Here is a 13,681-nt window from a genome sequence, read left to right on the forward strand (position 1 = left end):
AAGTAGTTATATAATTTATCCTAAATGCAGAAATCTGGAAATGCGTGGAGCCAGACCAAAACAGAAGCGTTATCCTGACCCTGCCCCGCCTACAGCAGAGCACGGGGCCATCCCCAGCCGGGATCTCGGCAGTCACCCGGGGCTGGTGAGGAAGACCACGAAGGCTTTGTACCTCCTCCTTCTGAGGGAGTGGCGACTGTCAAACTCCATGCCACCAAAGGCAGCAGCACCGCTCCGGGGCGGCCCAAGAGCTGCCCTGCAAGCCCCGCTCTCTGTGCTGCTCCCGCCACAGCACACTGAGACCTTCATTCACTCCCCATCCGCTGCGGAAAGCTTGGGAGCAACGCAGCCCAGCGACAAAGGTGGAAGTTGTGGAGCACTCTGATTCAGATTATCCACTGAAAATTACTGAGTCGTGTCCTTCAAATGCCTTTATTATTTATTACAAAGATTTTTAAGTGTGCCTCAGAAGGGTCTGTTAATTTTAAATTTCATTCAGAACAGCAACTTGGGTTACCAAATACTTAATTATCAGTAAATTTACAGTGTCCTTGGGCACTGTTGGGTAATCAGGATGCTATTGTTTTCATTAAACAGCATTCTATTGATAGCACTAATGACTTCAGTTCTGCCTGATCAACAAGCAAATGATGCTTATTTGATGTTATGATAATTAATTGGCCTTTCAGGTGTTTTCACACCCCAATTCATTACTAAGAATAAGAACTTTTATGTGAAACACCTCAAAAAGAATATCAGCATTGGTCAAAAACAAATTCTAAAAATAGGGTGTGGTTCAGTACTTCTTTCTTTTCTCACGATTTCTAATACTGTTTTCTGCCTAAAAACTGCAGGGGAAAAAAACTCACATTTAACTCCTTTCAAAAACTCAGCCTGAGCCTGAGCATTGTAAATCCTCAGTTCATTTTATGCCTGTCTGAAATTTCTGATTAAAATTTCTTTTATTTTTTTTTTCTCTAAAGACTGAAGAAAACAGCTATCCTTACTTTCCCATAGTAGCAAGAAGGATCAAAAAACGTGACTCAAACAGGTGTAGAAGTGAACAGCCACTATTTCTCATTATTTTTCCTTGCTCAGTTTACAAAATACTGTAGTCCAGCCTTCAGACCATGGAAGAGGGATATGGCTAAGAAAATTCCAGATTCAAACTGAACTGAATCTCGAAAAGCCACCTGAAAAGAGCGCACCAGTGATCCCACAGTGTTCACCTGGCACCAATCTGGGTGTGTTCAGTTTAACCTCCCAACAAGGACAACCTTCAGAACATCTGATGTCCTACCTTATCTGATACAACAACCCACATCAGCAGTTACCCTCCTCCTTGCAGATGAGTTTCCCAAACCCTGAATTTTTCTGCAAGCAAAAAACCCACAACATTTCAAATAAAGGTCTTAGTGATTTTTCTACTTTTCTGCCCCTTTACTTCACTAAATGGTTTTTATAACATTATTCCTTTTAGGTAATTTCACATATTATATCTCTCATGTCTGCAAATAACAACAACAAAAAAAAAAAGTTCACAAGCTTTTGGGTGCTCTAAACAGCATTTGCTGTTGTTGTTGTTGCTTTCTAGAATTTTTCATTCCTACAAATATTCCAAATGGCACACCCCAATGTTATGGCATAAGGGAAACCTTCATAGGCATGTAGAAAATACAAAATACTAAAAAGCTCTGCTTCAGAATATTCCTTAGTGCTACTTTAAGTTTTCTACACTCCCAAGAATTTCTTATGAATTTTGGAGCACTTTTTTTCTGCTTAACTTCTTCCCAGAGCTACTTCCTGAACAGATTTCCTAAAACTGAATGCCATGCTTTCTTTTTAAAATTATCAGTTTTAACATAAGAGAAAATGCTGTTTTCAGGTAGGCTGTGCTAGACTTTCTGAAGTGATCAGCAGTAACAGCCATGCTCTTACTTGCTTTTTCAGAATTACAGAATACAAGATTTGCTGGATATTCTACCAGTGAACCACAAAACAATAAAAAAAGAGCATATAACAACAAAGCATTATTTTTCTATGTCCCCATATTCACATTAAACATGATTTGACATCCATTACAAGCCACTTGTTCCCAAAAGCATACAGACAGTTCTGTGCATACATCAAATGCAGAAGTGAAGAATGATACTGAAAAAACCCTCACTGTAAACAAACTGGATGTTTGTCAAAAAACAAGCTGATTGTTTGTCTGTAAATATTGACCAAAGTAAGGTTTTAGCTTTGCTATTTGCTGACTGAAGAGCAGCACAGGCAAGTACACAGGACACACAAGATTATTCTGAATTCCAAACCTGGCAATCAGGTTCCAGCTACTACAGGGACTCCACGCAGCAAAGCAAACAACCAGTGGCAGCCACATGCATTTACCAGGAAATCACTACAAATACTTTATCCTTACATTTCAACATTAGAAAGAATCATTATTTCATTTTTGAAAATGTATTTACTTCCAGGGACAGCTCCCTGATTTGATTTAAAGAGCAGTTTGAATTAACCTACTAACCAAAGACCCCCATATAACACATTCTCCTGCTTTTAAATTTAAACTTGCAAATGCACAACGAACACTTGAAAACTATCTCATAATTTTCACTCAGTGCAACTGTGTTTTTCATATAGTTTGATCATCTCTTTGGTGTATGAAGCAATGTACATTTTGCTCTCAATCTTAATACAAACTGTAACTGGATAAGAATAAACTAATGCATTTTCAAAGGCAAATTTAAGTGTCAAAAGCAACCATAAGACAACACGATGCAAGTTGTAAAACCTATATTAATACTTTAAAGCCAGTGGATTGTTGCTAGTTCAGCACTGAAATAACTATCTATCATGTGTACATTCTGCCAATACACTTAAAAAGCACATTATCCAAATATCCTACCTACTTTGTGAAGAAAATACAAAATAATGGTTATTCATGTGCCTGGAATAAATAATAACTGCTGTTTCCAGAGAGAAAGAAGCTGTATATTTTCCTTTTTCTCTCTCTGTTTCTTCCCAAAGGGAGGAAAATGTTTTGCTAATCCAACATAAACATTGTTGAAATAAAAGTCTATTAATAAAATGTTATCAATTAGTACATCACAATGAAACACATTCTCTGCTTGTCCCAGCACAGGCATGTTACAAATATGTCATTTTTACAATTAATACATATGAAAAAAGCATCTCAAATTACGCGGTCTTCCAAACAGGACTTGCAAACCGGTGGTAAGATAAATGAAAACAGAAGTCAGATGACTTAATTGTAGCATGTGAATGTTATTTGTCAGTGATTCAGTAGAAAGCCTGTAGTGAACTTGCACCCTGTCCAGGGCTGTACCACGAGCCTGCCTTCTTGCCCTGGTCAATTCTCAGACATAGGGGCAGTCCGTGATACATGAGAAATGTGCAGCCAGGGTGCAGCAGCCAGGAATCTTCCTGCACAGCAACAATTTACTGATCTCTGAAATTCTTATTCCAAATTACCACATTCATTTTAAATTTAGCAATGACGAAAGAGTATTTTGTCCTTAGGACCATCCTGAAAAACCCAGAGAGGGGCGTGGGTGGAGACACGATGAACCCCAGAGCCAAGCTTGGATCCACCATCATTAACTCCACATGTAAAACTCAGAGATGGAGCCAAGGCTCCTCAAACCCTGAACCATTTACCACATGCGTGCCCTTCCTAGAGCAAAGTGAGGATTGGCATGTTGCCCATGTCTCACTCAGCTCTGCCAAGGGCAGAAAGGTTTTTTGCACATCACTAGATGAGGCAGAACCAATTCCTTAATGTCATATCAACCTTTTCATCAAAGTCGTCAGATACTACTTTAGAGGAGGAATAAAGAGGCATGTGCCAGCTATGAGACTAATGAATGCCTTTCCTCCAGCAAAACATAATTCAGCATGAACTCCACGTTACTGTTCTTTCCACCCACTCACACATCTCCAGCTGATAGTACTCAACCAAAATGCCAACAAGTAAAACCACACACCTTTTAATTCAGCTGTTGTACAGCAGCACTAAGATTTCATTCCATCCCACAACTGCCTAACCTCAAACATTATTTACATATTTATGTGCCTCCTTTTTTAAAACATGCATGAAACCTGGAGGGAGAAACACAGGTGACAAAAGGGAACACTTTGGAGAGCAAAGATATTGAGACTGGCAGCTTCCCCTAAAACATTAAAGACCATTATAAGCCTCAGTTCCATTTACAGTTCAAAACCAAAGAGTTCTGAAGCAGAACGAGAACAACACTAAAACAAAATATGATTAAGTCTTGAGTCAGGAAACACTTAGGAAATGTATAATGTTAGCTTGTCTGAAAAGTGAAAGAGTACCAAGATATATTTAAGCAAAAGACTAATACATTTCAGAAAGGCACATGTTCATTGAGTGTATCAGAAACAGCTCAGAGAGTACAGAAAGTCCAGGAACACTCAGGTTTTACTTACAAGAAAAACAACCCAACATCTGTGATCATTCAAGAACCAAGTCTCAAGTATGAATAAACTACAAGAAGCCCAAAGACTCATATACACCCAAGTACTTCACAAAGAAGGAAGAAAATTCCCTATTGCTGTCTTATTCTGTAAGTATCCATAATGGAAATTTTATACTTAATTTTATAGTGTCTGTAATGGGCTATTTTTGGAAGGGGCTCCATGTAGTCTGATCTAGAACGTTTTGTTGTTAGTGAGAATCCAATTCCAGATAAATAGTTTCCCTTGGACCAACCCTAACTCACAGATGGCAGAAAATCCACAGAGACATTACACATTTTTAAGAACTTGTTTTGGAAAACTGGGAAATTTGGATCCTGTAGGCCTCAACACTTGGCATTTGGGGAAGATTGTTATGCTCTCTTAAGACATTCTTAATGCCAGAAGTCCACTGTCCCCTTTGCTGGAGATGCAGCTAGAAAATGAGGACAATTTTCCAGTCCTCATAAGAGGGCTTTAAAAGGCTCCTATGCTTTTCATAGTGATCAGTCATTTACTTCAATTTCAACAATGAAAATGCGTATTTCAAACCTTCACTAGAGTAAGCAAAAAACCACTACAACTGCTGTTCCCACAAACCTTATTGCACACCATATAAAAAAAAACTTTTTGTTTTTTTCCCTTAAACCAGAAATATTTTAGATGAAAACATAAAAAACTTAGCAGAGGAACTCTTATCTCTGAGACACTGAAATCCTGACATAGCTCCAATAATTTGCCATTATAGTCCTACACTGAAAATCTCATTACAATAAAAGAAAGTTTTAATTATACAGCCTTTTTCTTCTATTGGTCAAACCACTACTTATTACAGAAAGTGCAAAACATTTTCAGGGTAAGACATCTAGATGGAGGGGGCCAGGGTATCTCTTAAAGATGCTTAGAAAAAATAAATTAAATCCAAGGAAAACACTGGTGTCCCAAATACTGTGACATGAATATGATTCACAGGAGTAGCCAAGAGACCGACCAGAGGGCAAACTCCATGGACTGATGCTAAATGAGCCACCTCTCAGTGACTGGGAACACAAGAATTCATCGTTTCAAACCAAGCTTTTCTAGCTCTCACTACTTTAAGTGTTTAAAGCTGGGCTCAAAATTGAGCTAGGAACTTTGCTAGCAACTTCACTGGACACAACCCAATGGAAATCCAGCTCAGGCATGGCCTGGCAGTACTAACAGCATACAATTTTTTGCCCATGAAGGGATGGAACAAGATGCAGAGGACAGTGACACACAGTAGCTAGTGCCTTTTAATAGCTAATTTTATGGCTATAATCCACTTCCCACAGCTACTGTTACAATCAGCACCTCATTTCAGGGGCTGACTTCTGCCAGGTGTGAGGGTTCCTGTGTGCTGGGCTGATTAACCACTTTCCATGTGGCAGAAGCTCAGCAGATTAAAATACCAGCCTCATACTCACTGGCTGGTCACAGCAAACTTGCCACATAACTTCAGCAGCCTGGCCCTCTTCAGGACACTACTGGATGAGTTGCAGACATACCAGACACAGCCTGTTTTTACTTATTGCAATAGGATGTTGAGACTGGGGATGCACTCTGCAAAGCACAGTCCAGAAACGAGAAAACAATCTCTGCTCTCAAAAGAATTTAACAGTAAATTGAATAAAATCTGAGACTACTGCACAAGTTATTTTAACTCTTCTTGCATTCAAAATAATTAGTTCTATCCAAAGTTCTAAAAACACTTCCAGTTCAGTTCAAATTTTCCATCCAGATATTACAAGCAATACAGTTTTAAAATATATGCATTTCAAGGGCATTTAACAGCACCCAGATGTCCACCTAGCTTCACTAATAGGAACAGCCAGCAGTAACAAGTGCCTAAAACCACCTATTTGCATGGAATTGTGCTCTGGGTTAGTACTGGGAAAGTATTAGAGATGATTTTTCAAAATCAGGCCTGCAGGTTCCTCAGACACACAGGTTCCTTTGCTTTTACCTCTGAGGAATACAAATATGCAGTGTTTTTGTTCTTTGCAGCTCAGTGATTTACTGGCATGCCTCTTCCCATAAAATATTTGCATATATCTGAGAGTCAAACTGTTCTGATACATTCTGTGTTTGCCAGGAAGTGAACGCTTCACTTCAGTGTAACTGAGCATTTAAAGAACGACAGGCACCAGGACAAATGGCAGCATAATTAACATACCAATGAAGAGCCAGTTGTTAATTGCTATCCATTTTAGGCATTTTGTATAAGCAACTTACCTGAAAAGCCTTTCCATCTGCATGCTGGCAAAGCCAGTAATTAAACAATTCAACACCCCTTTTGCTTGATTAGAGAAAAAATTACAATTATTTTATATTATTCTACTTGTCACATGCAGTTGACATTTAGATGAGAAAAACCTGCAGCAGCCCAGATCTAAGCATTTGAAATTAATACTATGAGCTGTCCTTGAACAAAACAACACCACCCATCCAGGGCAGATGCAAGCTAATAGAGGCTCCTAATTTGACACAGCTGATTACACCTCCCAGTACCTGCTGGGCTGCAGGGAGGCAGCACAGAAAAAGTACCACTTTTCTCTAAGGGGGACTTCAGATGCTCCCCACAGAACAAATCTGAATTCATAAGCTGTTGAAAGACTTGGGAGTAGCACCAGCACAATGCCAGGATTCATTTACATTTCAACAACACTGAGAAGTCAATACAAAGCTGAGCACAGAGAAAATACAGTAGAATTGCAGGAGTTGTGAGAAAGGTAGAGACACCTAAGTGTGAAAAGCAAGGATGGAAAACACAGGACAGAAATACCAAAGATAAGCAAAATGGAAAGAAATGCTCACAAAAAAGAAAAAGGAAGCAGAAAGTTTAGAAACAGACATCAATATGTAGAGTATCCAAAAGAAAGGATTTCTCTTTCTCCCTGTGCAGATGGCTCTGCTCAAGGAAGACCAGCGTGCTTTGGGTACAAAAAAAAGGAAATTACATCTATCTTGAAAACAGCTTCTAATTCATCACACATCGCATGACTACGGCCACTAATCCATGCCAACAATAAAACTGAGATCCATTTGAAATTTTGACTATCCAAAATAAACTCTGAATCAGCTCTTGCTGAAAAACTGTCATTCTCCGTTTCATCCTGCATTTTCAAACCACGTAATTTCTGCACATTAAAGGCCAGATCTTGCCAAAATCCTGTAACATTTTGTGACAAAGTAGTTCTTCCCAGAACAGACAGAAAGTGCACGGTCCATGGGGGTTTATTCCATCTATTAATTTTCATGTGGATTTTTATTTGAAACAATGGAAGATAATGAAGGATTATTTTTCTCACGTTATTTCTTTGCATCTATCTTACTTGAGTTATAATCAGAAGACAAATAAAATGTACAAATGCAGCCTCATAAAATTTTTCTTTTCCTCCTTGACAGAATGATTGATACAGATGGGATGACAGGAAATGCTTTAGAGCTGAACAAAGAAAACACTGTTAGCAAGAAGTAAACTGTACCAATGGTTTCTAGAGCAAGCACCCACCCACAATCTTTGCAATGTCACATTTTTGCCTGTGTTGTCCAGCAAATGCAATGTTTTGCATGAAATAAGTTGCAGAATGGTGAAAGAGCAGCTCTGAATTTGCTGATTTCTTTTCCCACATAACCTTTATTGAGCACAGCCCTCCAGCCAGAGGCAGCTGGGGTTGGTATCTGCACACATCTCTGCTCTGCCCAGAGCTGGCCAGACAGAACAGCTCATCCTGAGCTGATTCATCCATCTCTAAGCACTGCTGGCCAGCCAAAGACACTTTGTTAGACTGGAAAATCTGCCAGAGATCTTCACCAAGAGCCGCGATCTAAATTCCCATCTCTTAAACTCGAGACCCCTCTTTCTCTTTCCTACTGCAAATTTTAATAACATTGTAATTTCTGCAGGTAGCACTGAATTAACACATTTTCCATTCCTGCTTGTCAGTTCTGAAGCAGTAAGCCCCCCAAAATTACTCTGAGCGACACACATATCTGATCTTCACAACCATTTAAGCATAATCTCTGAATACATCTTCATAATGACAGCCCCATTTCTGTCCTCTTAATAACAATAATCACTACATCAACAGGGTTATTTTGCCTTGACTATTTTGAAAAGGCTATTTTTTTTTCATTTCTACCTAATCTCTATTGCAATTTTCCTTACTGCTAAGAAATATCAGCAACACCATATGGTATTACAGAAATCAGCAATATCTCTTTTGTTTTGCATTTTTATTAGAGGAATGGGAAAACATTATTCTATTGAAAAAAATATTTGGAACTAACCACAAGCTACATATGCAAGTTTCAAATAACTATTTTGTGATAGAAGAGATTAAATCTTTTGTATGCCCTATACCTATATATTAGAAATATAAAAATAAAATGGCATTTCTTCAATGCCAGTTACTGTTCAGTACACAGTCCTGAAGGACAAAACATTATCACAGAACAATTCAAGAGGTATTGGCATCTCATACCACAGTTTGACTGAATTAAGGACCAATTCTGCAGTACCAGAGTTATGAAAACACAAGAAGAAAAAGATCTGCAATGTAAACCTCCCATTAGCTAATGAGTATTCTAATTTTGAAACCCTTTTCTTAAACTTTATCCTAGAATGATGACTACTTTTTTGCATACCAGAAACATCAGAGCTCATTATAACCTCCATCACTACAACATTCCATTTACTCCCCAGGATGCTGTTAAATTGATTTTTTAGTTTGCTGGATAGTCTGTGCTGTAATGAAGGGCAGAGCAGCAGCAATAAAACACAACTTTTGGGCTTTGAGTTGAATGTTTTTGAAATCTAAAACACTGAAGTAGATTCTTTTTTTTAATCATCAGTTTCAAAGCTGTTTGAAATCTAAAGAAAAGAATGGCCAGATTGTCAGAGAGCCAGTTCCTTTTGGGAATATGAGCTGGGCAGCATCAAAAAAATTCTTCCACAGCACTTAATATCTTAGTAACTTCAGCCCAAATGTAGGACTGGGTAACAAATGATTTGGTTCTCAGAATATCTAGTTCAAATAGTAGAATGATTTCTATCCACTTAACTCTCAAGTCAAAGAAACAGATAAACCCCAAAACCACTCCCAGAACCCAATGCACCGACCTAAACCAAGAGCCCAGATGCAGGGCTTACAAGTCTTCATGAATATGGCAGAAAATTTGCTGATAACTCATTACAAACTGAAAGCAGAAAGAGCTTATTTAATAGTATTTCTTTAAGTTAAAATGCCAATTTTTTATATTTTGGATTAGCCATGGGCTGAAAGGACCCCTCATGAGCTGCTGTGGTTGCAGCAGTAATGTCCTAAGCCCCAGCAACTCCTCTCTCCATTATCACAACATCTCTCTCTACACATTTCTAGTAGATGCCCTTTGGAGTATATGTTCTCCATACCTTTGTATTTGGGGCTCTCTGCTTAAAAAGAAATCACTAAAAGGAGCTCCAGGGATTACATGAACAACTCAGTTACTTTTTTTCCCCCAATTAAATATAAAAATACAACCCTAAGGATTTATAAAATTGTAAAACATCACCAAAAATGCATCCTGTGGGATCTTCCCTCTAAAGTAACTCTAGATAAACTGAAAAATCTCATGATTTCTCTTGACTTGACTTTTGAATTCATGACATTTTGGCAATACATCTGTGTGCAGTACCTTCCATTCAGGGGTACCTCAGTGGGAAGAACTGAAAGGATGCCTTTCAGTTCATTTCTCACCACCTGACCACAGCAGAAAGTTGCTGCTCACCCAGCAGACTGAGCCAGACTGGAACTCATCACCAAAAAACAGCTGATGTCTCAGGAAAAAAAATTGCCTAAACTCATGAAGAATTTTATGTTTTCATCCCACCCCAGCTAATACAAGAATCACAACTTCAAGTTAAGTAAAATCTGGACCCAAAGCAGCAACAGTTATGGACAAAGTTTGCATTCCAAAAATAACACATTTAAAACAGACATGGCACTAAGTTACTCTGCTGCAAGCAGTAATATACAAAATGCTTGTAACACCTCCACAGCTTTTTTGTTCTTAAATCCCATTTAATATGCCAATCTTATTTCAGGAGGAAATAAATTAACTGTGATGCTTTGTGCCAATGCAGATGAGCTTCCCACACACCTGTATTGTTTCACACTTCAGTTTGTCACCCAGAGTACGAGAAACCAACCCAGCACTCCCAGCCAGACCCGTTCCAAGGCTGAGCCTGCAGCAAGAGGAAACAGCTTCTCCCACACAGCCCCTCAGCTGTGCCAGGGCGATGCCCAGCTGCAGCTATGCACCCTCACCAAAAAGAGCCATCAGTGTACATCTAACACAGCCCAGGGAGCCCACAGAGGTGGCCTTACTGCCACCACAAATTCGGTCCCTGACACTGCAGTTCCTGTGAGCCTCAGGTGGGAAAGGATGCAAACTGCTCCCACTTCTATGAACTTCCCTAAGTGAAACCCTCCATTAAAAAAAGATCAGAGGGAAAAAGGATAAATCTGCACCTCACACAGCAGAGAAGATGCTACTACAGAGCACTGCCTGGGTCTGCAGCAGGAGATCCCAAACTGAAAGACTTCCACATGGTTAGAGAACACCCAGCTTTTCTCTCTCTGCTAATCCCCATTCCACTATCTAGAATATGACTAAAACCACATGTATTTGTATTGTGGTATCTGCAAGTTAATGTCCTGCCTAAATTACCAACTGTTATTAGAACCCCAGACAATTGCTTAATAAAAATTTAATCATATTGTAATTTCTAATCATCATTAAAGATGCTTAACAAGTTAATCCTCTATTGTGCTCCCCTAACATTGCAGATCAGAAAGTCAACTGGCACAAGGTGGCACAGCTTCACCAATACTAATAGGGCTACTTTCATCTTACTGCAGCTGAGGATCTGTCCCCAAGAGAAAACAACAGGATTAAAATAATTTCACTACAGATTTTGACTGTTTCTCTGCATTGCTTTGCAGTTACTTACTAAAAAAAAAAAAAAAAGAACAGCAAAAAATTATGATTTTTGAAAGTTTTTTTTCAAGTGCAGGTATTTCACACAGCTCTATCTTCTGCTGTCCATGGTAGAGGACTACACTGCAGGTCAACTTTCACGGTGTCACATGCACAGAGATGCACACAGGCAACACACTTGGCCCTTCTTTCCTCTTTTCTTTATGTTTCCTCAATAATCCCATTACAATCCCTCAAGTCACCAAGTGGTCACAGGAGAACAATGGTGAAGCCCTACTCAGTTAGGAGCAGTCCGTGCAGGCTGTGCCTCCTGCAACCACATCTTTTTGGGGGTTCAGCCTCAGGCAGGTGGGTACAGAGAGGTGGTGCCAAAGGTGCCCCGGGCTCTGCTGTAACTCAGCAGTTTCAGCACTGGCCTCTAAGCGGACAGGGCTGTTCCTTCAGTGTGCAGCTTGGAAAGCAGACAGGAGGATGGCAAACCAAACCCAAGTCAAAAAATGCTGTTTGTATCCTCCTCTGTCTGCAAAAGTGATTTCACTGAGTACATTCAGTGAAAATCTCTGTTATGATGGTACCCTGAAAGCTAAACTGTATAAATTTCATAACCTTCCCTTAAATATTAATTTTCATTTAATATGTAGAATTCTGATATTAAAACCTACTCTGACTGACAAATATCAGTTTCTGCTTACTGTACTGGCACTTATTGAACCAAATTCATTGTTTATATCATAATATTTACTTTCAGCATGACAACCACACTACCAACTACAGCAGGATTTAATCTAATGAACAAGTTTTAAACATTAGTTGGCATTTACTCAAGCAAGCCTTTAATTGTCAGAACTCAATCTGAGTCTACAAAAAATGACACAATACAAGCACAAATTAAAACAAGTAAAACTGAAATCGACCTTTAATAGCAATATTCTTCCTTAGTACTGAGCCCAGTGCAAGTTCCATCATCCCAATTATTTTCAGTGTCAGATACTTGTTGATCCACACCATGTTGACCCAAGTCCATCTCTAAAATACTACTCTGGCCTTTCATCCAAACTCACTTTATTCCATCAGGCACTGAACAAAACAGATGTTACATCTCACAGACACATAACAAAACGTCGGGAATTTCTTCCCTCACGAAAAAATTGAATGGGAAAATGTTCGTAAGTTTCTTTAGTCAATGACTCTAGTACTAACAGCAAATATTGGCTGCATCCTTTGGAAAGGAAACAAACACAGGGCACACGCCGAGGTGCCCTTGGTCATTTTCAGCACCGTTTCGGCTCCACGAGCCGACAATGGAGCTGACAAACCAGGGGCAGGGAAAGCCAATGTTCCTACTCGTGCCCAGGGCAGGCACGGCTCCGCACTGCCCGTCCCCGCTGCTCTATGCCCGCAATGCTTATGCACCACTGTTCACGTCTGCAGCGCTGCACCGAGCCCGGCAGCCGGGGCCACAGGGGCGGCGTGTCCCGAGGAACCCCCACGGGCTCCCGGCTCCGCTGGCCCGGCTCTGCCCGGCCCGGGGCCCCGCGGGAGCAGCGGCGGGACCGCCCCGGGGCCGTGGGGACCGCGCCGGGCCGGGCGGGGGGAGCCGGCGGCGGGGGCGTGTTGTGCGGCGGGGCTACTTGGGGCGAGACGGCAGCTACTCACCGGGAGGGTTTACCGCCGCCGGCGTTGCCATCTTGTCTCTGAGAAGAATTAAGACAAATGCAAGAGGGGCGGAGGGATGCTCAGAGCAGCCCGGGGGAAACGCGGGAGGGGCAGGCAGCCGGCGCCAGGGCGGGCGGGCCGGGCGGCGCGGGGGCGGCGGCTGCTCCCGCCCCGGGACCGGCGGCGCTGCCCGCTCCGTGCGGGGCGGCCCAAGATGTCCGATGGCCCCGCGCCGCCTCTGCTCATGCGCCGCGCTCAGTGAGCATGTGCCGGGCGGCCGCACATGTGCGCTGGGCCCGCGGTCGCCGCTGCCCGGCCGGGACCCCCCGCAAGAACCGGCGGGAGCCGCCCCCGACACGGCCCCGGACCGGCCGCCCCCCTCGGGGCTCGAACCCGCGGCCCCGGGGCGCGAACTTCCCTGAGCCGGGGGCAGCCAGCGCAGCCCGCGGCAGGGGGGGCGCGGGCCCGGGCGTGGGTGCGGCCCAACGGCCCCAAAACCAGCGGGGAGTGGGCGCTGACCTCC

At 41.6% G+C, this 13,681-nt stretch overlaps 1 protein-coding gene across 2 annotated transcripts in view; it reads right to left on the minus strand.

Moving 5' to 3' along the window:
* Positions 1-13,346, minus strand: part of ARNT2 (aryl hydrocarbon receptor nuclear translocator 2) — a 95,192-nt gene extending 81,846 nt beyond the window's left edge. For both annotated transcript variants that reach the window (XM_036389430.2, XM_036389428.2), the window contains exon 1: positions 13,159-13,346. In XM_036389430.2, the coding sequence (XP_036245323.1) occupies positions 13,159-13,189 (31 nt within the window). In that variant the 5' untranslated portion in view covers positions 13,190-13,346. The remainder of the gene's footprint in view (positions 1-13,158) is intronic.
* Between the last annotated feature and the right edge of the window lie 335 nt (positions 13,347-13,681).

This window comes from Molothrus ater, chromosome 13 (genome assembly GCF_012460135.2).
Source record: "Molothrus ater isolate BHLD 08-10-18 breed brown headed cowbird chromosome 13, BPBGC_Mater_1.1, whole genome shotgun sequence".
In the NCBI taxonomy this organism is placed as follows: domain Eukaryota; kingdom Metazoa; phylum Chordata; class Aves; order Passeriformes; family Icteridae; genus Molothrus; species Molothrus ater.